The sequence below is a fragment of the Amphiura filiformis genome, chromosome 1, assembly GCF_039555335.1.
Source record: "Amphiura filiformis chromosome 1, Afil_fr2py, whole genome shotgun sequence".
In the NCBI taxonomy this organism is placed as follows: domain Eukaryota; kingdom Metazoa; phylum Echinodermata; class Ophiuroidea; order Amphilepidida; family Amphiuridae; genus Amphiura; species Amphiura filiformis.
The window spans coordinates 5,820,529-5,847,473 of record NC_092628.1 but is presented as its reverse complement, the minus strand read 5'-3'; the positions used below and the strand labels follow the sequence as shown (position 1 = coordinate 5,847,473).

The window sequence follows — 26,945 nt, the reverse complement described above, 5'->3', positions numbered from 1 at the left end:
GCACCAAAGTGTGACAAAAGGGTAAAAATTACAAACAGAAATGTAATTGTTGTCTTATTGTAAGCACAACATATCTAAAGTCAAGAAGAAAAAAATTACATCAGTGATGTTACTAAATATATTTTTTCAACTGGTTTATTGGCAAAAGTAGTCTAAAATCTTCAGAAACATAACACAAAAGTTCCATGTCATTCCTTGTTATATTTTGACAAGATTATGCATATAATTAATTCTTTGAGTTTTAATGAATTACTTAGATGCTAAACTAAAATAGTCATGCTGAATTTTTCACATGGAAACAAAGTTTTAAAAAAAAATTGAAATTTTCATTAAAACACCTAAAAATTTGTGGAAATCAGGAACAAAAGTTTTTGTTTGTCACAAGAAACGTCTTAAATTATTTCCTGTTTAAGTTTGTATTTATAATGCAATATGATGTGCAAAAGCTGTGTTGAAGTTTTAGCATCACATTGTTCTTCAAATTGATGTAAGGATCAATCAAAGTAGGGCGACACTGTATAGTGCCTGTATGGCCTAAAATATTTTATAAACTACATTTTCTAAACACAGTCTTTGTAATTTTTGTTGACAACATCTTTGGCACTCTCAAAAAAGCACAGAATTTAGGTGACTGACGTTCAATTTTATTTTTTGAGCCCAGCTTGCATGTTTTGTAACACTCCTGACACTTTGCTATAGTAACTGTATAGCCTCAAATATAAATTTACAAATAACATTTTCTAAAGTAGTTTTTGTAATTTTTTGGTGATACTATCTATGGCTATCTCAAAAGGGGCAAAAACTTGAATTACATTAGTTCAATTTTATTGTTGAACCTAAATTACTTACACTTGATTGTCAGGAGTGAAAATTTTGTGAAAATCTCGAAAACCATGGTTTTATGTACATATGTCTTGAATATATCCTGATTGCAGCAGTTTGGCTTCAGGAATATATTTTCAGGGCTAAAAGAACACCAACATACTGGTAGTTTCTTCAGAAATTTGAATTATTGCCAATCAATTAATTCTGTGTAACACTTCTGACATTGCCTATTTAGATAGCTGTAGCAAACATGTTCAAGCAATGGCAAATCTTTTTCTTGTTTTTGAGTTCCTATTTTTTCCAAGTTTGGCCCAAGTGTTGTTTTTACTAAAACCAGACTGAAATAGATTATTAGTGTCATCATAACCTTACAATGCTACACAATCTGGCGACAAGTGATTTTTGGAACATATTTTATTTTTCGCACCATGTAGTGTTCACATGTTCATAAGTAGACTATTAAGCGACTAATATGTAATAATTTGATACTTGATAATAGCTGACACTTCACAAAATGTCATGAAAACAAATGAAAAACTTTTATATTTTACTGTGCATGATTAAAATTACAAGTTCCTTTTTTCTTGTCACGCTAACATGTAACACTCCTGACCATGGGGAAGAAAATTGGGCATATTATTTTTTAGATGACAGCTATGATACTACAAATTGCTGTGGTTAAAGAACATATCATAACACATTTTTTGAAAGATGAATTTCTTATCTGGTCTTTTTCATTAGCGCAGCAGGCATCAATAACCAAACGGTGCCATTTATTTTTGACTTTACCCATATGTGTGTTTATCTCTAACAGTGCTATGTATTTCTATGTTCAAATTACCTCTGATAATGCTTTCTTCAGTAGATAGCACGTGAATCCAAATCTGTACCACTATCATGCTTTTTGCCTGACACACCATCGTTGTCATCGCTTATAACATCAACTGCTTCAGTAGCTGGTTGCGTTGAAATGTGTTTTAAATGATGTTGCCTATTTTGTAGATAACACCGTATTTAAGTGGAGGCTCCACTTCCCTCCACTTAAATGCGGTGCCTTGTTTTGGTGGAGGGAGTTGAATTCTGCGCATGTCCTTATATGGTAATGTCACGTGACCTTGGATCCTTATATGGTAATGTCACGTGACCTTGGAGAGTGACGTTTCAAGTTGTGATTGGTTGAAGTGAAGAGGTTACGTGATTCTAGACTACGCATGTGTAGGTAAAGTGCTGGATAATTCTATACACGAGCGGTAAAATCATGAAATATATCGAAGTAAATGACGTTTTTCGGCATGTTTAGGAATATTTTGGGAATATCTTGATAATGACTAGCTTGAGAAATGTCAGGATTTTGAAGGTAAAAACATTGTTAATATCGTAAAAATACTTCGTTATTATGAAAGAACACACATTCAGATACTAAAACATAAAAAAATGATGATTTTTCACCCCTATTCCAACTTCAACGGCCCGTATCTCCAATTCATGCTTTGCGACTTACGGCGGGTTTTGTTATGGTGGGTCACATATTTCAATGTCCAAATTATCTCTAACAGTGATATCTTCAGTAGATAACATGTATTTCAATGCCCAAATTACATGTACCTCTAACAATGCTATCTTCAATAGATAGTACATACTTCAATGTCTAAATTATCTCTAAAAATGCATTTCAATGTCCAAATTATCGCTAACAATGCTATCTTCCTTAGATAGCATGTATTTCAATTCCAAATTATCACAGACAATGCTATCTTCAGTAAATAGCTCATATTGCAATGTCCATTTTATCACTGACAATGCTATCTTCAGTAGATAGCATGTATTTCAATGTCCAGATTATCGCTGAAAATGCTATCTTCAGTAGATAGCATGTATTTCAATGTCCAAATTATCTCTGACAATGTTATCTTCAGTAGATAGCATGTATTTCAATGTCTAAATTATCGCTAACAATGCCATCTTCAGTAGATAGCATGTATTTCAATGTCCAAATTATCTCTGACAATGCTATCTTCAGTAGATAACATGTATTTTCAATGGCCAAATTATCGCTGACAATGCTATCTTCATTAGATAGCATGTATTTCAATGTCAAAATTATCTCTGACAATGCAATCTTCAGTAGATAGCATGTATTGGGGTTTTTTTGCAATGTCCAAATTATCTCTAACAATGCTCTCTTCATTATCTCTAACAATGCTATCTTCATTAGATAACATTTTTTTAATGTTCTATCTTCATTAAACATGTCATATATTGTGTGTTATCTAAGGCTGCGATCACATAGAAGTATACTATTCGGGTATACGGTGCATGTTTTGCAGGCGCACGCGTATAGCTTTAATCGAGCAAAGCAATTTCATAGTACCGGGTCACATAAGAGGTCACTATTCGAAAAGGCCGTATACCTGCGTATATTATAGTATAGTATATTATATTATAGTATAGTATAGTATAGTATAGTATAGTATAGTATAGTATAGTATAGTATAGTATAGTATAGTATACAAATATTGACTGCTATGAGGGCATGGTTAAGATTATAGGCCCAAGGTGATCTCAAAACCATGCTATGACCCGAGGCGCAGCCGAGGGTCATTGCATGGTTTTGAGATCACCGCGGGCCTATAATCTTAACCATGTCACGAATAAAGCAGTCAATATTTGTTTTATATACCGAATGGATACGTGGATGTTGCGATTGCGCAGTTTGATCGGGACGCACTTGACCGGTCCATAGTTCATTTCCATGGACCGGTGCATAGTTCATTTTGAGGGCATAGTTAATTCAATGACTGCACATTCAACCAATCAGATGACAGGAATCTATATATGAGGTATATAGTATAGTATAGTATAGTATAGTATAGTATAGTATAGTATAGTATAGTATAGTATAGTATAGTATAGTATAGTATAGTATAGTATAATATAGTATAGTATAGTATACAAATATTGACTACTATGAGGGCATGGTTAAGATTATAGGCCCGCGGTGACAGCATGGTTTTGAGATCACCGCGGGCCTATAATCTTAACCATGTCACGAATAAAGTAGTCAATATTTGTTTTATATACCGAATGGATACGTGGATGTTGCGATTGCGCAGTTTGATCGGGACGCACGTGACCGGTCCATAGTTCATTTTGAGGGCATAATTAATTCAATGACTGCACATTCAACCAATCAGATGACAGGAATCTATATATGAGGTATATAATATAGTATAGTATAGTATAGTATAGTATAGTATAGTATAGTATAGTATAGTATAGTATAGTATAGTATAGTATAGTATAGTATAGTATAGTATAGTGGGAATCGTGCGTGTTCATAATATTACAACTAAACCATATGTGGGTAAATTTATTGTTTTAATAGATGTACTATCTAATTCTGCACATTATGACACCTCATTGAATGCAATGTGACCTCAAGAAGTAAAGTTACAAGCATTTAATTAGACAAAGGTTCAGTTTTAAAATTGGCAAACTGACCTATACTCGCCTGATCGAATAGCGTATAGCGAATACCGTATACCGTATAATAGAACTTGCACATGGAAAACTTTCAACAAATCAGTGAACAAGGATGTATTAATGACGTATTATAATAATGCATGTAATATGATTTATGAGTAATATAGTTGTCATGGTACACAATAAAACTATTTTGTAGAATACACAATCATAGGATTTTAAAATGTTCAAATTTGCATGCTATGATGAATTATAATGTGTTTGCTGTGCCTGGTAATCATGGATAATTATGAAAATATTTGATTAATATTAATTAAATCAGGTTATGCTTTGGAATTCACACTACATGACTGATGCAGTGTGCTTCTTATAATTATGCATGGCAAGTATGGGTTAATGATGATGAGAATTGAATTAAACCTAGTCTCCATTCAGACTATACTCGTAGACGACGAGTTTCAACATTTTTTGTAAAAATACACAAATTTCAGAAATGTAGATTTTCATGACCATATTTGGAATCAGCATGAAAAGGGCATTAACATGAGTACAAACAAGCTTAGTATTGGTTCAGTGGTTATTAAAATAGCTCTTGATATTTTGAGAAAACATCTCAAAAGTTCGGACTTTTTATGTTGAATAATATGGATAGCACACAGAGTATTAATATTACAATTTACAAGTTATAAATGTGAGTTGGAGGCCAGCAGAAAAGTTACAAACCATGTTTTAATGTTTAAGTTCATTTGCTATTTGCATTAAGTTTTACCCATGAATCATTCACACTATAAGTAATAGTGGGCTATATCGAAGTCAAAATGACTTTTTTGGTTATTTTTATTTGTAAACAGTTGTTTTTTTTGTTCTATTATCTCAACATGATATGACAAAATTTTTGGCCTGGTGTCCGAGAAAAAAGTGTGCATCGCCCTCTTGTGTCACCATACCTTATCATTGTGGAGGGAGTGGATTCGAGTACAAAATTATTTTGCTATGATTTAGGTGTCTACATAATATGTAAATGAGCTCAAAATACTTAATTTTGAAAGGTGCATGAAAATTGGACATTGCGTTTTCTTAAAAATGGAAATTTTTGGTCGAAATTGAGCATAAGGGCGCTTTTCATGATTTTTCGCAAGGTTACATCCATTCGCTGTTTTTAAGTTAATAGCTATGAAGATGATCACTAGTTCAATTGCTCAAGAAATTTTAGCATTTTATCACAGTAGTTTGTCCCTAGCACTCGTTTGAATGTTCCTTCGATACTGCTATACAAATACATGGGGGTCAACGACTTTTATCATGTAAAATCCAATGGTGACATCCAAATGAACGTTCTGATGAGCGTTGCGGACAAACTACTTCTGCTAAAAAGCTCAAATTTCTCGAGCAGATCAAACTTCGGTGTATCTACATAGATGTAAACAATAAAATACCGAAAGGAAGAAACTTTGCGCAAAATCTTGAAAAGCGCCCTCACGCTCAATTTTGACCCAAAATGGCAATTTTTAAGAAAACGTAATGTCTGATTTTCGTGGAACTTTCAAAAGTATGTATCTTTAGCTCATTTACATATATTTAGACACCAAAATCATAGCAATATGCCAGAAAAGGAGTACTATGAAGGATTTTGTACTCAAATCAACTCCTCCACAAAGATAAGGTATGGTGAAACAAGAGGGCACTGCACACTTTTTTCTCAGACCCCCTGCCAAAAATTTTGTCATTTCATGCTGAGATAGGGCAAATGGAATTTTAAAAAACTCTTTAGAAAATCAAACTAAATATCACCCATGTATAGCCCACTGCTACTATAAGCATCAATATGCTACTCAGTAGTCAATGAATTGTCATGATTTGATCAAGCTAAATGAACCACTCACCCAATATAATTTATCTATTTCATATTCCCTGCACAGTTAACAAACTATAGCATCTTAGAAAAGACTTTGAAATTTGATTTTCCATTCCTGAGATAGATTATCTTCAACTTGAAATTAAAAGCCCACAAAAGAAGTTGATCACCTCTTAAGACAGACATTATCTACAAAAATCAAGTGACAACCAACTGGCATGATCACGTTGCCAGATCATATCGTCAGTGCTTATGCAGGGTTACAGGCTGTCCTACATTTTCTTGTTTCAATGGGATGATTTCTCCAGGTACACCAAAGAAAATCTATCATTGCGGTGTCACAAAAGAGATACATTTCCTGCTCTGCCCATATTTTATTTACTTTCAAAGCTATCGAATCTTAGTTTGGGTCATCCGTTTGACTGAATATCTGATATGCACTTAACACATGTTACACAGTGCTGCAAATGGCACGATTTTACCTAAAAAGTTGGTTTTGAAGGATAATGTTCTATTTTAGGGGTTCTCAACTGGCGGTCCGCAGACCAGATCTGACGAGTGGTTAGCCCTTGAACAGCTCTGAAAATGATGTACAGTAAACATAGCAAACCAAGGTGTATAATTATGTCCCTCAACAATCTTTGCATTGATTTTAGCCCTCAGTGGTCCGCGAGCAATGAAGTTGAGAACCCGTGTTCCACTTTATCAAATTACTTTTTTTCTGAGAGGGAGTATGTTAAAAAAAGTAAAACTTATCATCGTTCACAGTTGGGTATAGAATGAGTCAAATACCCACTTCATCTGCACATGATAGCAAACTAAAAACACAGCAAAGACAAAGATGTACAAATTAACCTAACGCGACTGAAACTCACTAAAAACTCACTATCAAAACCACTGTGTATGCATATATTCAATGTGATGCTATGACGCAATCAGCCGAAGTCATATATACAGGAATCGCTGGCCATGTCAGTGAAACCCCCATGGCTACAGGTCGGTGATCTAACTGCTTGGCATGAGAGGGTTAAGAGGTTCAAATTCAGGGGGTACCAAGTGACGTCTTTGTTCATCTTCTCTCCTTTTTCATTTCTTCTTCCCCTTCCAATAGCAAGAAAACCATGAGTTGTGTTAGGGTTATAGAATATGTTGCTTTCAACATGTGGACAATAATCATTTTTATAAAGCTAAGTAGAACACTACATCAACCAATGAAATGAGACATCATTTGCCGCTGGGGAAACATGTTCTACTTTTACAAAACAAAACAATGGTCTATTTTCCACTTGAGTGATATGCCTTAAAGCCATATGATACAGTCTTAGCTGTAAGACACACATAGATTGAGGTGGCTGTAATGTGCAGCTGTAACAGCTCTAAATGGGCTATTCCAGTTGCAATCCATACACCCCTATGGAAGACATGACCTTAATCTCCCACACAGGGAGTGTGAATTTTAAATGGAGTCACCCCCATTCAGGTAACCCATGTGATACCCACACTCTCTGTATGGGAGATTAAGGTCATGACTTCCATGGGGGTATATGGATTTTAACTGGAATAGCCCAGTGTCTGCTCTCTATTTGTCTGTTCCTGTAGGATATATGTTCTCTTTTGTTGTAAACTTATATAAATACCTTACAAGGGTCTCAGTTTTCTGCTCTGGAGACCACAGTCTATTTCTAAACTGTCATTTAAATCCATTAAGTATAGCCTTAGCAATAATGTATTGACAGGGATGGTATAGTAAATTAATTCAAATATCCCGTGAGTTAAAGCTGTTGAATGTGGCAAAAACACTATATTTTAGCATTCAAATAGAAAATTAACTAGGTGAAATGAAGTTTAATTTGTGGCTCTTACACAGCGGAGTAGCTAAGATGTGTGAATTGTGGGTGAGGTGAAGAATATTTCATCAGTGTGGCAAGAACAAGGTGGAATACATATATTACATCTCATATTTGAAGTTTTTGTTCCACCCATCCCCTTTAATAAACTCAAAGCAATGTTGATTTAAACATGTATCACAATCATCAGCTAGCACTCAGCGTCATTCAATGGGATCGGGAATACATGAAATCCATAAAGCTTCCCAACATTTTCACATGTGATTTTAGCTATGGATGTTTGTCTATTGCGTCTTCCTGTATGCTAAGTTGAATGCACATTATGTGTAGGCTATATCTTGGGCACTTCCAGACTGTATAACCACAGCTACAATGACGAGGGTTTGAAATTATTTGAGGACGAAATGGAAAAACAGGTAAAAAACAAACAGTATATACATGGTTTGAATATTACAGCTAAACAAGTAGGACATTTTGCACAGAAGTAGGTCTACTTTATAAAGTGTAATAGTCTGCATGCTAGCCACATGTGCTTCAACATAGAAAGTCCGAAAAGATATTTTCTCAAAATATCAAGAGCTATCGTAAGAACCTCTGGTCCAATTCAAGGGTTGTTTGTCCTCATTTTAAAGCATTTTTCATTCTTATTCCAAAATATAGTCATGAAAATGTACAAATCTGAAACTGAAATGTGCTTCGTTAACATGACCATTTACCCACATTCAACATATTCAGTTTTATTCATAGTTCATACATATTTTCCTTTATTTTCTCTTACAGCAATCAAGTCATTAAACAAATTGAGGTAAATCGGTCAAATAGAGAATCTGTAATCTTTAATGTAGGCTTAGTGGCATCTTTTTGTTATGAATATCTGTGATACAATAAATCATTTTTCCTTCTCTACCTTGTCTGCACATGAGGATGACAATGTGGGTACATCTCAGCATGGAAGTATGATGCATCTAAAAGAGTATGCAATGCTTTATATTTGAACCATTTGGAAGCGTAATATATATATTGACATTGGTGTTCTCTTTCTTTTGATTACAGTAATCAACTGGTTAAACAAGCAAGTCAGTTACATAGAAGACCTGTTGGAATGTTTGATGCAGCACCATCAGGAGGTCCACAAGTTGCTTATAAACATGCTACTGCACCTTCAGTAAGTTTGAACTACTGTGTTTGACTTTATTAATATCCCATCCCTAATAAAAAATGACTAATTTCAGTCATACATGTATGTACCACATAAATAGCACCCAGCAAATACAAAACGTTTTTTACCTCATTCGCAAAAGGTTATAAAAGGTTGTCAGAAAACGTTTAAATGTCGGGTTATATAAAGGGTATATTAAGAGTATAAAACGTTTTCCTAACCTTAAAAAAATTTGATAATCTACTGCTCAGCAAACAAAAATGTTTTACAGAAAACGTTTAAATGTCGGGTTATATAAATGGTATAAAAACGTTTTAATAACATTCTTGAAAACATTTTTGAAAACTTTCTAAACAGAATGTTATTTTGGGGTTGAAAAAATAAAATATTTTTTAAAATGTTTTCATGACCTTTATATAACCCGACATTTAAATGTTATTAAAAGGTTTTGAAAAAACATTTTAAGAACATTTCTGTGTTTGCTGGGTTTAAATATTTCAACATAATGTTATTTAAGTATTGACACAATATTTGGCAGAAATGTTTGCAAAAATAGTTTACAATAACATTTTTTGAAAACATTTCAAAATATTGTTGTAGTGTGTTTTTATAAAAAACGTTTTAAAACGTTAGCATGACCTTTATATCACCCTACATTTTAATGTTATGAAAGCGTTTTTATCTAAACCAAAAGCCAAAATATAACTCATTTAAAACGTTTTTAAAACGTTTTGTGTTTGCTGGGCAGTGTCTCTACAAACAACCTTTATACATAGGATAAAACTTGAGAACCAAGTATGCTAGACCTTTCAGTTTATAATATCGCATTTATAATTATGCTTAAATTAACTTAATTTTCAAAAATATCTCATTTGGCCTCTATGGACGTATCACATATAGAGAAAGCTCAGGTATTCGTAGCGTTCTTTTTATTCTCATTTATCCCTTTATATATTGACTATACATGCACCTGCCTATTTCACAAGCTTACTCAATTAGTATCTTGAATTTTCTAACCAATTGTCCTGATAACCGTCTAGACAATGAAGAGGCCTTAAGTCATCAATGGATATTGATTGTTTCATTTTAGTTCTTTGTTTTACTGAAAATGGTTTGAAGTTAATCATACACTGATCAAGTCACAGGTAACTCAATACCAGGCTTTGCATGTTAAGTAATATAAAGAAGTGGGAATTTTTCTTCAAAATTATATGCAAATTTATACCTTTTTATAAGTACTACTTGTAATTCATGAGCATCACTGTGCCTAGATACATCTACAAATTCTTCAAGTTCCATACATTTGTAAAGATTCTCTTTCCGTTCAATATTGATCAGGGGAAAAGAGTAATGCTGCACTTTCACTTAAAAAACATGGGTTCTGAAATAAAATACTAAATTGTTGCATGCATACACAAGTACATTTTCATTTCCATTTGTGGGATGGTTTCATGGAGACTCCCATTTTAATGCATTTTCTATCAACCTAATGGTTTGTTGTCAAACTTTAGTCTGTTTTAGTGCTAACAAGTAAAGTAAACTTAAAATTTGCACCTGAAAAGTTTTAATTCAATTTGAATTTTTCAAATTCAATATGAATGTTTGACTTCATTATACTGTGTTGTATGATTTTAGTAATTCTCAAAAAAAAAAAACATTACGTAACAAGGTGAGCCCTAAATGCTCTTGGCATTAATTGGTTTGAATACATGCATCTGTAGTGGTACAAGTACAAGTGTAAAACACAATGCACTAAAGCAATCTCCCGTTCAGTTACACAGCATAATTTCCTATATACCATGATATGCAGAAAAAAAGATTCATTATGAGTTATAGTACCCGCGGGGTGTTCCAGTTACCTTTGACCACCTTGGGAACCACGCACTCTAAAATGACAAAGTTTTGCTGAGATATTGTGGATATTTTCACAACAGCACTTCTCTCCACAAGGAGGAATAAAGAATATCACTGTTCAAGATGTATTGCACATTTCAGATGTTGTCATACATGCCCCATTTTTAAAAATGTTTCAAGTTAATAAAAAAAATAGGACATTGGAGTGTAGGTGTAAGCTGTTTTCCCATCATTCGCTGTCAATGTGGACACATTTGGAAATATACTAATGGATATAGAGAGGGAGAGAGAGAGACAGGAGGAGGAGAGAGAAAGAGGAGAAAGAAGATGTCTGAAAGAGAAGGACAAAAAGAGGAGTTAAGATAAATAAAAACAGGACGCGAAAAAAGGACAAAATCTTCAGAATGACTCAGTTAATATTCACCACTTGTTGACTGTAACATTTTAAATGGGAGCTGGCGATTTAAACACGAAGCTGGTGTAAAACAAGTAATATTGATCATGTTGCTCCTACAATTGAACCAGATATGCCCTGTGCCATATATTATGTCCTTTTAATAATGCAACATTATCCCAAAAATATATCGAAATTGGATGTGGATTTCTCGAGATTCAAGTGTTTTATGGAACTCAAAAACAACACTTATTAAAGTATAATACTATCTGGCCCTATAAAACTAACATGGCCTCGTTTTCCAAACTAGTTTTACCAACATCCGCTACGTTGTGCCTGATCATTTTGCCCGGGCATTTTGTACACATATCTATACTAATAAAATAATAAGCGGTCTCTGTCTATCTGTCTGTGTATCTGTGTATCTATCTGTCTGTCTGTCCGGCTATGCGTTTCGCCGCACTTCAACGCATCGTGCTGAAATTTTGGATATAGGTAGGTATTGGGAAAAGCATGTTGGCCATGTGGTTTTGAGGGTCATCGGAGGTCAAGGTCAAAGGTCAAAATTTCAAACTTTGTCCGATCGGGCCCAAATTTGGTGGGTGGAATCCTTGATAGGAGGGGAATATAATGCGCAAAATAAAATCGAGGTCAACCGAGGTCAAAGGTCATTACGGAGGGGTCAAATTTCAAACTTTGTCCGATCGGGCTCAAACTTGGTGGGTCGAAACCTTCGTATGAGGGGAGCATGAAAAACATTATATGGAGGTCATCCGAGGTCAAAGGTCAAAGGTCATGGATTTCAAACTTTGTCCTATCGGGCTCAAAATTGGTGGGTGGAATCCTTGATGCGAGGGGAATATATGCGCAAAATAAAATTGAGGTCAACCGAGGTCAAAGGTCATGTAGGGGCTAAATTTAAACTTTGCCCTATTGGCCTTAAACTTGATAGGTGGAATCCTTTGTATGAGGGGGGCATGAAAAAAATTACACCAAGGTCATCTGGGGTCAAACAGAAATGCTATCATGCCAGTGCTCTCACAGCATCAGGGCTCTCACAGCTGCAGGTGCACTAGTAGTTTATAAAATCCATGCTTGCCTGCTATGGGGGATACGATTTTTAAATGGTGTGATTATCAACACTTCACAGTAGTGTAGAGTTTCACATGTTTGTCACCCATTTTATGGAATGTTATATGACGGATATAGGCCATGCTCTTGTATGTGACAAGGAAAATCAGTCGGTTATACGAGGTGAAATTCAATTTTGTGGCAGCGTTGAATTTCAAATGGTAAATTTGGGTGCTTTTTGGGTGTTTTTTGTGAAAAATTGGTAGACTGATGGGTGGCAAAAACAGCAAAAAGTAGATATAGAGAAAGTCAGTATCTGAAAGTCTGCGTGGCACATCCCCGTAATTTTGTTTTCGAAGAACCCCCCCGAACGCAATACATGTGATCCAAGCTTTTATATTTATTTGCCCAAACGCAAACACAGTTACTTATATTCAACAGTGGACTTACCGCCCCATCAGGGTCAGCGTAGATATTATAACCTCCGTCAGTGCCGTTCTGTGCGTTGAACAAACTGCGGGCGTGCTGGCTGGCTGCCGTATTTGGATTGCGTGCTGCCATATTTGCACAGATTGTGATTCGTAATTCTGTTATTGGTCATCTTGTTTCAGTCTGTTCAATTTTTGCATAAAAGCAAAGTATAAAAAGAAAATTTATCTAATATTTTTGCAAACTTCTGAGGAAAATTTAGTGTTATTTTTAAAGTGAAGAGATGAAAGTACCAGTTATGAATAACTTTGCACTAGTAAGATGACGGCCAAGACGGGCATTGTGAAAAATCTGAACATTTTGCTTTGGACCTTGGAATATCCCTGGGGTATGCCCCAAGTGATATGCCTTGGTTCCAAAGGCAAACTGTTTCAGATTTTTCATGATGCCCTCCAAATAACCGATGCACAGTTATAAACCTTTAAAGAATGCAGAGCTTGGTATTGGAGGAGGAGAGCGGAGGAAGAAATGATACAGAAAGAGAGGCAAGGGTGAATGTCCTTATTCCCTATGAATTATTATACCTTGCCTGTAACATGCGTAATCTTCCCACTGAATCCCCTGCGAGTGTTTAGGGATATCCCATAAGTATTTTAGGATCCCTGTTATCTTCCATCTGTCAAGTGTGGCATATTAAAGTGTATCTCATGACATCTGCTTGTCTGATACTAAACTAATATTCCAAGAATGTTATGTTACTTTGATTATTATAACCAAAATCTGGTTTCCTTCAATTGAAGGTAACAACCTGCCAAACCAATACTAGGGACATGTTTGTTGATATTGATAAACTTCCCTTTTCCTCTTTGCATATATGTGATGCGATCAAGCAAAATCAGTCGGAACTCGGAAATATTAAATTTTCAGTTTCTTATAGATTGGTAAAAAACATTTACACAGCTGGATTTTGCAGAAAACCCCATTGAAATTGAACAACCCGTTCCAAAGATATAAGCAATTAAAGAGTTTCCAAAACAACAGGAAACAAAAGAAAATATTTCCTTTGTTTGGCTATATCTCAAAATCAATATTTCCGAGTTCCGACTGATTTTGCTTGATCGCATCACAATAAGATAATACATACATACATACATAATTTTAATATACCGCGCATAATCTAATGAAAGGTCTAATCCCTCGAGGAAAGTGGTATAAATATTTTGGTACCTCAACTGGATACGTAGTGTCCTTAAATAGGTATAGTTTAAAACCACTGAATGTAACATTTACAGGAATCACCGAACTATATTAAAGATTAAAGAATCTAACAATTGCCAGAGTATGATGCATACATACAGATTTCACAAGATATTTCTTTTACATTTGTCATCAACTGAAATCAATTTTCATTCAAAGTGGATTTCATTACATGACAGTCATTGCTTCTCTGTTCATTTACCTGCCCTTTCAAGTGTTTTCCACGATTTTCTTATCATAATCTCTTAAAATACTAAACACAAATCATTTAATCATGCATATTGGATTAGTGAATATTAAAACTAATTCTTAGGTTACCATTGTCAAATCCTTCAATTACCATTGTCAAATCCTTCGATTAGAAGCAGAACTTATCATCATTGAGAGATAAGATGGAAAGACAATATTTGTGTAAATTGAGAATGTTGCGATAAGTACTATGCAATAAGCACAGCTCAGGACAATCAAATACATGATTATGCCCCCAGTGGTGTTTAGGGTAGCCTTTCAACAAGGCTTTGCGTTGGAGCCCCGGGTTGGAGCGCCCCGCTCTTACTGCGCTAATCTATTTTAAATAACACAATCCAAGTTCCAACATTGGTTAAGTGGTTCTAAAGATTAATTCTCAAGTATTCATCAAATATTTTGATCAGCGGAAGTACTTGGCCCAAAGATAAGCTGGAAACATGAGATTTATGTGCTGGGATGTAAGTTCATAATGTGCTGGTGATAAACAATTACCAAAACTGACCTTCAGCACAACAAAATTCAACTAACCTTGAACGTTTGATGTGTCCAACATTCAAGGTTAGTTGAATTTTGTTGCACTGAAAGTCAGTTTAAACTTTGAAAAATTGGATTTATGTAAATTAGGGATGTTTAGAAGTACTCTGTAATACACACAACCAAGTAGGAATGAACAACATGATCTGCCCCAGTGGTGTTATGGGATATAGGGCCTACACAGTGTGTGTTTGAAAGGTTTAAGGACCAATAGGCACAGCTAAGGTGGATTGAACAACATGCCCCAGTCATGTTTTTAGCTATAAGTAGGATTGATCAGTATGACATCCCCCAGTCATGTTTTAGGGCATGATCTGAAGCTTTTGGGAAAGTTCAGAATCTGTGTTTTCTTCTTCAGAATTTGTAGTATTAAAGGAACATTTGGTATTTTTATTGTAGAGATTCTAGGCAATTCACATACAGTATTACCTTGCAGTTTGACAGGTCTTTTGATTCCAACTGGTGTTCATTACCAAGAAGTTCATTTTTATAACTTATACAATACTTATAAAACTGTAAGTGCACAATTTGTAAAACTACTTGTGAGATTCCCCCAAATTAATACAAAACTTTTAATATCTTAGAATATTTTAAAAAGTTAGAATATGCTGTCAGCTTTTGGTTCATCCTCATATTATACTGACAATTACAGCTTTTCAAGTGGAATTTCCACAGCTATAAAGTGACTGGTTGCTGATATTGATGGCTAACATTTTGAGATACAAATCATACAACCCAATTTTTCTAATCGCCCACATCTGATTACTATATTATTTCAGAAATAAAGGGTACATGTAGTGCATTATCCTTTACACTCACATAATGTCATAAAAACGTAAATAATGGGTGATGTGCAGCAGAACCCATTATTTAAACATGTGCACTGCCGAGGACACTTTATTTAGGTAAAAGGATAATGTTTCACCGTTTATTTCTTTCTATTACCAAAAATGTTTTGCCCAAGTATTTTAGCTGTTTACTTGAAAGTGGAGCGTGTACGTGTATTAAAAGCGTATGTGACAGTGTATATCGTATACGCGTGAGCAAGTGTAATGCTTTGCGTAGAATGTGTTATGGTACTCACTCCATCGCGCTTTGCTGTGCGTTCTTGTGCGAAAAGAACACAAGGTTCATTTATTGTAAGGTAAGGTCTTGATGCATTTCAACCAATCACAGTGCGTGATTTTGACAAATGTGTTGTGAAGGTACTAGTAATAGAATAATCAAATAAAATTAGTATCTCTACAAAGCCTCAACATTTTCCCAGAATTAACACATAGAAGATAAGTTCCACTTTTGGAACATGCCCTTATGATTTGATACAAAAATTATATTAAAACACCAATTTTCATAGAATACGATTTTTTCTGAATTTGACGACTGCAGTTGCATGCTTCCATTAACAGGCATGACTGGTTGCTCTTGCATGCATCATCTGCAAGGTTATCTTATTTAGTGGTGTGGACTCTGAAGTGTGCCTTTATATATGTAGGTGTAATCTGATCACCGCCCATTCCAGCCTTCTCTTCTTTAAAATTAGATTTCATTTTAGGGGAAACTTTACAGTCATCATCCAAGAGGTTATTTGCTCTGATGCAAGTTTACCGGACCATGTTATGTAGTGATTAGGAGAAACTTTTGCAGTCGTCATCCAAGATTTTATTTGCTTAGAGGCAGGTTGACCGTACGATGGTGGATAATCATGCAGTAGCCCTGTATGCATGACTTGCAATTTGTCCTGTCAGCAAGTATTTACTATTGACTGGACACTCTTGGACCTGATGAAAACAACTTAATGCTCTTTATTTAAGTCCATACAAGCAAGGCATGTAATGCAGGAGCTTTTTGTTTTTTTAAGCGAGTGGCTTCAATATTTTTATTGGCTTAAAAGGGCTGAACATTTCGTTGTTTTTAATGTTAGTAGAGTTCAGAGTTCAAACTCGATGTACATTGGCATTTTGTCCTTGACAAAACCAGTAAGTTTCTACTTACTAATATTTCCTCCATCTCATTGGAGGATATCTGCGCTTCTGATCCATCTTTCCAAATTTAAATAAGTGATACAAGAAAACGTAAGCACATATTGAATAAATCAATGATGAGATAAAGAAGAGGAGAACATATCCCAGATATTGAGTTAAAATAAAAAAATCTTAGCATGTAAGACAAGTCAGACAGGGTTTTTCTCCCTATTACATCTCAAAATCGTGTAGCCCATATGTTGCAAGTAGTCCCTACCAGAGAAGATGTCTTACACTTCTCATAATGCATTTCTCCCATTTCAATTTTCTGTCCTGATTTGCTATCTGGTACAGCTTGGGTCGATTGTGACGATATGTACCTCATTGAACAGAGGTCATGCAGACTTTGCAAATTATGTTTATTTCTTAAGTATCGACCCATGTTTCAAAGTTACCTGTTCAAAGTAATGGGAGTGTCATTTGATGAAATGAGGTGATGTATCATGTTGCAAAGGATTCTGGGAAGGGTGAGGTATCTTCTCTGAGTCCTGGCCTACATCATGTACATGTACTATCATCATTCAAAGTGTGTGTGATTTAAGAGATTAGTATTATCAGCTTATATTTGCTGGGGAAATTTTGTTATATCTTGTAATGATTGAATAGGTATTTTGTTTATGTGTTATCTATAATACACAGCCAGCAGTGTTGACTGAGCAATTACTGGCCATCAGCCATTTTGTTGTAAATGGACTTATTCAGGCATCAAACCAGCCTAATTAAATCAATTTATCAAAAAGTGGTTCAGTAAAGCGACATCCTTTAGTGGCTGTCATGTTTCAATAATGTTTGTTGTGCAGACAATGAGGGCGAGATGGCAGCATGAGCGGCTAAGGCGTTGCGCTGTCATCTGGGAGAATACGATCTGCGATAGTCCAAGCCTTGGGCTTGCCTTGAAAATTCCTCTCCTCTATCAAAACATTCTTTTAAGGTCGGAAATCCTGCAATCATGTTCAGTTACTTGCTGAATATAATTGAAGAATTTTTTCTCACACTGCTTAGCATGGGCAAATATAAGGTAGGTGTACGGTGTTTACTTGTCATTTGGAAGTCACGTAAAGCTGTTTGGTCCTTTGTACAGGAAGAGTCATCCCTGTTCATGTTAAATGTCAGCTATTCAAAAAGATATCTGCAATCAATCCTAGGTTCCAGCACTGTGCATATGTAAAACCTGCATGCAAAGTCAGCATGTGGGACAATACTCAACGCAAGGTACAGCACACAGGTATAGGAAGAAAAATTCCATAGGATGTTGCATCCCTTTTCCTTTTTAGATTCTGATGATGTCATGGTTAAGACCAGATAGTATTTTCCAGCTTGCCCTTTATGTGACGTTTAATGTCCTCCTCTATTGAAGGCCCAGTAATGATAAACTTATTAACTTCATCAGGCAGCATAATAGCCCGGGATAATAGCGCTGCAATCGTCAGACAGGATTTTGGTTTTCACAGGCTTATTATCATATCAAATCCTTCTCTTGATTAATTGTGCTAAATACCACTCCATCATTCTTCTTCTTAATATTTTTTGTTATTTCAGGTCACCAGTTCTTCCTCCATCCCATGCAGCATCTCGGCCTTGGAGTACTTCAGTAATGACCTACAGCTTAACAATACCGCCCATTCCTGAGGAGATATCGCCCACCCCTAGGTCAACCATCACAAGACCAGCAGCTGTCTTATCAAGGTATACGTTTGCTTGTTTCATTGTTTAACCATCTATTTGTTTGTTTTTGTGTAAAATTTGATTTTGCTGTTCAGTGCTTTTTGAATTTTGGATACTTCTTGTCTTGATGGTTATTAAAGGGGCATTTCGTGATCCACAGCCTCATCCCCCCACTTTTCTCAAAAAAAGTTAAGATTTTTATATCACTGGAAACCTCGGGCTACATAATGTTTATGTACAAAATATTTCTTGCAGATTAGTTCGTTTTGCAAAGATATCGTGAAATTTGAGTTTTCGTTCTGGTGCACCAGAACGAAATTACAACGCATTGTCTATGGAGCTGTGTAATACACATAATCATGTATAACTCGCAAACGCAAAATCGGAATCAACTAAAATTTTGGGAATAGGCTTTTTTCGTGGATATGTACTGAAAAATGTCATAAAAAGAGGATGCTAGGATCACGAAATACTCCTTTAATCATTGCATGTTCTGCAGGGGGACTGGAATACAGTAAAATGTGTTTTTATGACCCACTGCACGGTTATCAATGTTTAAAACAAGCAAAAAGCAATATAATATAACAATAACACAAAAGTATACTGTAAGGTACAGTATGTAAATGAATAATAAATTAATGTTTGATTTTTGTTTGCAGTGAGCCAGCATTAGACATGAAATACCTCCAGCAGAAACATCAACAAGTTGGGTTTCAACAACCTAGAGGCCCATTCTCCGATAAAGCGTTCAAGTTTGGTCTCCGGAATGACAAAATGCCAACCACAAAGAATTCATAAAAATTCATTCAGAATCGTACACTTTAATAGTTTAAGAACACAAAACAATGCATGGGTGATTTTTCAACAATACTTCATTTTTGAGCAATATTACTTGTACGTATTGGGGGTAACGTATCAGGTAACGCATCTGTGAAACCCTTTCCCATCTTTGTCTTAATCGTGCAAGTGTAAAAACTGACCGACTTAATACCCATACTTGATCAGTCATCACCCAATGTACTAAAGTCTGGTATGGTATTTGGCTTCATTTATCACAGCGTTTTTTCCAAGGGGGGTAGAATTTAGGTAACGTATCTGTGATGGCATGAACGTAACATCAGGACTTTTGCCATTAATAGACCTATTTTTTTACTTTGAAACCATTGTGTTATGTTCCATATATATAATATAACTATGGAGCCTGCTTGATCCATCACATATGAGAACATTCATCTAGTTAATTATTTTCACAGATTGTTATCCATTAGAAATATGGTAACGTATCTGTGAACAATATTGGCGACATAGTCTGAAAGACCTGTTGGAAAAATTTAATAATCTGTGTTGTGATGATTTATACTTTATAATTAGGGCACGATACCAGCTAATGAAAAGTACCTATAATCCATTATATGCGCGCATGTTTAGAGAGCAGGGACACATTATACGGAACACACCTTGGCTGGCGGCATGGAGGAAAACAATGGACATGCATAATCAGCTTTATTGTTTTATACTTTCTAGGCATGTTACAACCTCTAGCCTCACACATTTTAAAAAGCAACTCCTAAGTATAAGTTATATTAATAAAAGTTATTTCTTTCTGACGAAACAAGTCTGAATACGACATGAAACTATGGGCGACACATATTTGGCATTTTGAACACTTTATCGGAGAATGTGCCTGGAGGTCCTCAGATGTCGTCAGGGCCTAAACCAGGGCCTCCTCATCCTAGCACCAGCACACCAGCATCTAATGGTGCTCCATCACTCATGAGTGCATACTTCCCACGACAATTACAGACAACTACGTAATATCATCACAGGCCTGAGATGTCACCAGGGCCTAAACCAGGGCCTCCTGATCCTAGTACCAGCACACCACCATCTAATGGTGCTCCATCACTCATGAGTGCATACTTCCCACAACAATTACAGACCACTACGTAATATCACCATGAATTGCTGCACATGCCCCCAGTCTGAGTCTATGCTGCAATGTATCCATTGCATCTTTATGGGAGTTACAGACATAATATAAAAATTACCTTTTCTCCCTGGTCTCCTTCCGGATGCTGATGACATGGGGGGAGCAATGTTGAATTGTCACCACTAAACCATGCAGCGACCAATCACAGATAGGTTGAACTGTGTAAATATGTGCTGCATGCTTCAACTTGCAAACTGAGGAAAATTATTTTGGTATATGGACATTTTATGTACTCTTATTTTTTACAATATTAGGAGAGACTATTGTGAACCATTATTTCATTTTGTCATATGGTTCTTCCTTCCCATTGGTCACTTCGGGGAATAATGTCACCACAAAAGCTATTAAAATCCAAACGTGCCCTGAGTAATTAGGGTTTTGATTCATCATCAGTTGACTGCGGAGCAGGCTACTACAAGCCTTCTCCGACTGTTGCGATCTTGGGCAAGTGAAACAATTTTGTTGGCTGCAACATCCCTTCAGTATCACCCAGGAGGTGCTGGACATCTCAAAACCCAATTTATCTGAGATTTGCTTTTTGTCATGTTCTTTGTTTCATCATGTAAAATCATGATCCAGCCATAACATATAATTTTCTTATTTTTATCTCTAATTTTCTTACAAAGGGTTGAATAAACTGTAGAAGCGATGCTTATTACATTGGAGCAAATTGCACATGTTATGGTGTATAATGACATTAATACTATGTGAAAATGACACATATGGGTAGAGTTAGCAAACAGCAAACATGATTATTGAGTAATGAAAAGAGTTGTGGACCCCCATTTATTTTTATCACCAAATTATATCGCATTGAAGCCATAATATACAATTTCTGTCCAATTTTTATGTTGCTATTATTGCAATTAAAATAACAATAAAATAATAGTAATGACTTAAAAATTTATCTATTTTAAGCAAAAATAATGAAGCAAATGAAAGAAGTATCACTACATCGTTGATTTAACTGTCAATTTATACAGGAGATTTATTATTGTCATCGTGATAATTAGTCACAAATTACTTTGTTTTCCGACAAACACAACACATTTAGTTGCTTCCAAGTAGGTGAAAGTTAACACATGTTAAAACATTACAATAAGACTTGTTGTCACAAATAAGCAAATAGTTGCCATGCTCGAAAAAGAGATATGGTTCATTGATCATACCGGAAAACAAGAATTTTTGATAAGTATTGATTTTTGAGCACCAAAGGATGAAGCAGTCCTGGCAAGTTATTTTATAAGCTTATGCTCCAGATATTACATATTGGCGCATAACTCAAAAATGAAATGTTTCCTCTCGTTCTGTGGAAACTAGGTTTTCAAATAATTATGTATACATTGTACACATAAAAAATCAGGTTGAAAATAATAGAAAAATAATAATTCAAGATTGCATTGTGGCTTTAAATCAAATAGCAAAGATGACTCTAATGGGAGTTATAGACCTCATATAATAGAATAAAACACTTAACTTCCCACCACTACTTCAACTTTTGTATGTTTTCCTGCAGCTCTAATATACTTGAGATGCTAAGTCAACATGATTGTGTAAATTTGATATTATTATAGTATAATGTAGTAGCACTTCAATACATTTGATATATCTATGTTATTTATACTTTAAAACCATTATCCTGTTATCATATCAAAGTTAGCCTCAATTCATAAGCTTACTCAAGAATGAAGAATATTGAATCCAGTAGGAAGATATGTGCAAATGGTCAATAGAAGTAGGACCTGAAGACCAAATGCCACAGCTATTTTAAATTAACACCCATATCATGTGATTTTCCTCTTCACATAATTTACACTCTCTAACATCCATTTTAGAGAGTGTAACCCTAACCCTTATTTGTATATTGGGAAATATTGAAGTATCTACCCATTGTGCCAATACCACTTTGATCTCATACTTAGTTTAGAACTTTCCCCATCTCTGTATGTCCTCCTCAGCTAGCATCACCATGATCTAATACTTGGGTTAGAACTTTCCCCATCTCTGCACCTCTTCCTCACTAACATCACCATGATCTACATTGTAATATTTGGTTTAGAACTTTCCCCATCTCTGCACCTCTTTCTCGGTTATTTGCATATAGAACAGCATGTATTGAGGATAGATTTAAAACCACCACATCTTTTTGTTTCTTATATCTGAGGAATTTCCCAACGGATGTAGCCCAAAGGAATATTCAGACAAATATGCAGGCCTTCCTAAAATAGCTGATCAATGCAAAGTCTCTAATGTACAAATTTGAAGATCAACACACGTCATGAATGGTGCCCTAGACTTTATATATTTAAGTCAAACTGTACTGAAGGGCGTATTACACTAAATCACTGCGCGAAAGGTGCAATGGTGATGAGTTCCGGTTAAACGTATATGGCTACATGAGACAATGTGGTGTCCTTAGGGACCATGTTCTTCGTGAGGTTGGCATGTTCTGATTTAAATGAAAGATGCTAACCTATTAATGACTAAAATAGATATGAAATTATACAAATCGATTTCACAAGAAAAGTAGGCCCTGTCCGAATTCCTGCTAACGGAACAAGTTTTAATGCTAGTTTTGGGGTTGAAATAGCGGCGTCGCTTTTCAACATTTTTTAATAAAAAACTGAACCTGTAAAGTTCCCCAAAATTTAAGCTTAAATCAAATTTCAGTCCTTAATTAATACATGGATGACATTAAAAAGTGAAAAATATTGTCACACCTGGTAGAAAACGCCGTTTAAAAAAGGTGATTTTTACGTGCTTTTCAATGGAGAAGTTATTTGGTGGTTTACGCCCTGAAAATACAAATTTAGGCCAAATGGTGCTTTGTAATCTATATCAGCCTTTTGACCTCTTTTCATCCCCTAGAGTTAGCAATTCCTGCTTTTCACTGAATAACACGTTTCATACCCTATAGCAACAAGTGTTTATGAATACTAAAATACACTCAAAGTAACTTGTTTGGATATTATTGCAATGCCATGAAGTTGGCTTCAGTTTTCATATTTGAATCATATAATACTCATCTCTGACCACTGCTGACCACAACAATTGAGGACTAGTTCTAAAAGGAGGTTAAAGGTTCGGTCACCCACCTTTCCGCAGCATTGTTTGTGGGCCTGAGAGCACATCAGACACACCATATTTTGAATATGAGGAATTTCCTTCTCATTTTTTTGAAACTCGTGATATACCCATGGTAATACAAATTTTATGGCAAACTATCAAAAATGGATTTTTTTTTTTAATTGATTTCATAAAAAGACCAAAAATTCATGTATATCTTCAATACGAAAGGTCAAAATATTCATGTGGTTATTATTATTATTATTATTATAAAACATTTATATGGCGCTCCACAAAGCACAGAGCGCCTAAATCTGGTTGATGGCTTTTCCTCGCAGTTTCATATACTTTGAACACATATCATTTATAAAGTTTACTTTGAGGACTGTTAAATGTCAAAAATATCATCTTTGAATAGTTTATCATAAAATTTGTATTATAGGCGAATTTCAAAAAATTCAAATCACTTGATATCAGAAGGACATTCCTTGAGTTCAGAATGCAATTTAGTGTGTCTGATGTGCTCTCTTTTTCCACCAAAATATTGTGCAAACATCGCTATCCGAACCTTTAACATAGAGTCCGATGTTTTTCAATGCTACGTGGTTTTGACCATGCAGTTTCAATCCTCTACAACATTATATCAGTGGCGTAACCAGGGTGGGAGCAGGGGCCGTCATTGCCGTCGGTTCATGTAAGGCCGTCGGTAGACAGAAGGCGTTGGTGAAAAAAATTGGGTTAACAAGAGATTATTTTTTACCCAGAGTGACAGAAAAAGGGGAGAATTGTAAAAAAATGATGAAAAATTTTGAATGAAATTGAATTATACATAAAATTTTTGTGTTTTTATGTAGGTACCGCCTATTATCTATCATCCTTCTTCTTTTTTTTTTGCTCTTCACTTTTTCAAACCATGCAAAAATTGTTTGGTCAACTAATCACAATTTCCGTCGGCCAAAAATATTTCCATCAGTACATTATAAAGTTATGCTCCCCCCCCCCCACGGTTCCAAAATCCTGGCTACGCCACTGCATTATATCACTATGAAACTTGCACAGAGGGTGTACATATAGCAGAAACTGACTTTTCAAGATTTTGTAACTTAACCCCTTTTTTAACTATAGCATCCTCAATTGTACCTCTCTGTGTCAAACAACATCAACCAAGGAAACATTGATTGGGAAACAAATGCAGATCACTGTGCAGTGCATCAAAAAATGCAGCAGGAGCTGCAAACACTTTCAGATGGTCTGCGCAAGCTTGAAGACTGGCTAAATAGATGGAAATGTCTTTCAATGCATCAAAATGCTTTATTATGAAGATAAGCAACGTAACAAGAACCCCAGTTTGGTTGCAATTTGCTACTTGCATGGTTCCGCCATTATGCACTATGTGCGGGGAGAGCCTCAAACTGGCAGCATAAATGAATGGGGATTGAACCAGTCATATAATAGTATGTGTAAGGTTACGTAATTCTCCCGTTCATGTATGCTGGGATTGATCCAGTTCGAGGCTATCCCCGCACATAGTGCATAATGGCAATTGGCAGAAACCAAGCAAGTAGCGAATACGATTTTAAATTGTTTATAGACGAATCCAAATCCACGCATTTCTATACCTGACTAGCAGGTAGCCGTTGGGTAGTTGTGTAAGATTGCATCTTAGTTGGGTAGCCGTCGGCTACAATGCATCCAAAATGTGAAATGATTCGGCCTTTGCTGAAATCGTAACCTGCATTCCATCACCCGTTTTACACCTTCCGCGAAAACACAGGTAGACAAAAGAAGTTTACAAGTTTACAACACAATAGGCCCTACAGTTCCCTTCGGCAAAAACACACAGCTTCTATGGTCTATTCGCTGTTGAAGTGACATAATAATCGGATTAACTACACGCGGTATCAAACGCTACAAATGGATGTACGAACAAAAGGACTATGTCATGAATAGATGCGACGGGATTACCTCTATTGTATTATTCTATTAACCCTCCTCTTCCTTGCATCTTCTCTAGGTGTTAGGCGGCTTTTATTTGCACAATTGGGCACTCACAACACCAGGTTGATGCTAGCGGCTACCCAAAGATGGCCGACCAAATCCTGACCATGACTTGGCTCGTTGGATTCGTCTATATGCGATCAATTTTTAGCATCCGGTACGGAAGTACGGAATGCGGAAATCGGACAGTGCAAATAAACTCTTGCAGAGTCTTTAACATAGCTGTCTGCAATTGATGGGGATTCTACAGACATTGTGGGTAACTAATAATATAAACAACAAATTGTTGCAATTAGTTCTTGACAAGTTTGTACTAAATACATTGTATCTCTGCATTTTCTCTTCAGTTCCTTTTAAATAGTCATGTTTTCTTGCAGCTCAAGTAGATGTTTTCAAGTCCAAATCTGCATGTATGGCCTAATTGTTTTCCTCTCTCTATGTCAAGGTCCATTTATATAGTCCCAATTCTGTAAGCAATACCATATATGGCTAAGTATCCACTCCAGCCATCAGCCACCACTCAAAACAGGTCAATAAACTCAATACCTTACTGATATCATCCTTTTGGTCTGGAGAAACTTGCACAGTACAGAATATCAAACGCAATAGTCCCAGTTTAATGAATAAATTGAACACGGCTGTCTCTTTTCACTCTAAACAGACGAATCAGATAGTTGGATAAAGAGGATGGGACTATAAGCCAGACAATTTGAAGGAGATAAGGAGTTGAGTGACCACTTGTTAGCAAAACGAAAGTTCGGTCCTCATTTCCCTGCATCAGAAATGACACAATTCATTATTTAAAACAAAAGCCACTGCTTTCTATTTTGTTATGTGATGTAAGTATATGGTGTGGTATTTGCTGATCGCACGGTCACCACATAGTGTGTGCTGTGTGTGTGCGTACGCCTGTCAAACGCATGAGCATAGCGTGCTATCTTCTGGCAAGCAAGAAACAAAAATGCACATTTTGCGCATACATTTGCAGGGAGGACCTGGTTTTGGTAACAAGATGGTGGATCTGTACAAAGGGGCGAAATGAGTGCCCGTCTCCTAAAGTTTTTGTATTTGAAACATATCATAAATACTCAACTTTAGCTTAAGCCACAAAAAAAAATTGACAAAAATGGCAGACAAGTATATTTCACTCATCTGGTGACATGTAAAGCGTAGTAAGAAAAAAAACCTTCACCTCAGACTCAATGCCTAGCTAAATAATTCAGCAACCCCTGATCCAGCAAATCCCTT

The 26,945-nt window shown here is 35.7% G+C and overlaps 1 protein-coding gene across 1 annotated transcript in view; it reads left to right on the top strand.

The window, feature by feature from the left end:
• The window catches only part of LOC140154750 (uncharacterized), a 50,629-nt gene extending 31,073 nt beyond the window's left edge, over positions 1-19,556 (top strand). Inside the window, exons 3-5 of the mRNA XM_072177318.1 lie at positions 9,064-9,175; positions 18,518-18,664; positions 19,303-19,556. Of these exons, the coding sequence (XP_072033419.1) occupies positions 9,064-9,175; positions 18,518-18,664; positions 19,303-19,441 (398 nt within the window). The 3' untranslated portion in view covers positions 19,442-19,556. The remainder of the gene's footprint in view (positions 1-9,063; positions 9,176-18,517; positions 18,665-19,302) is intronic.
• Positions 19,557-26,945: the final 7,389 nt, after the last annotated feature.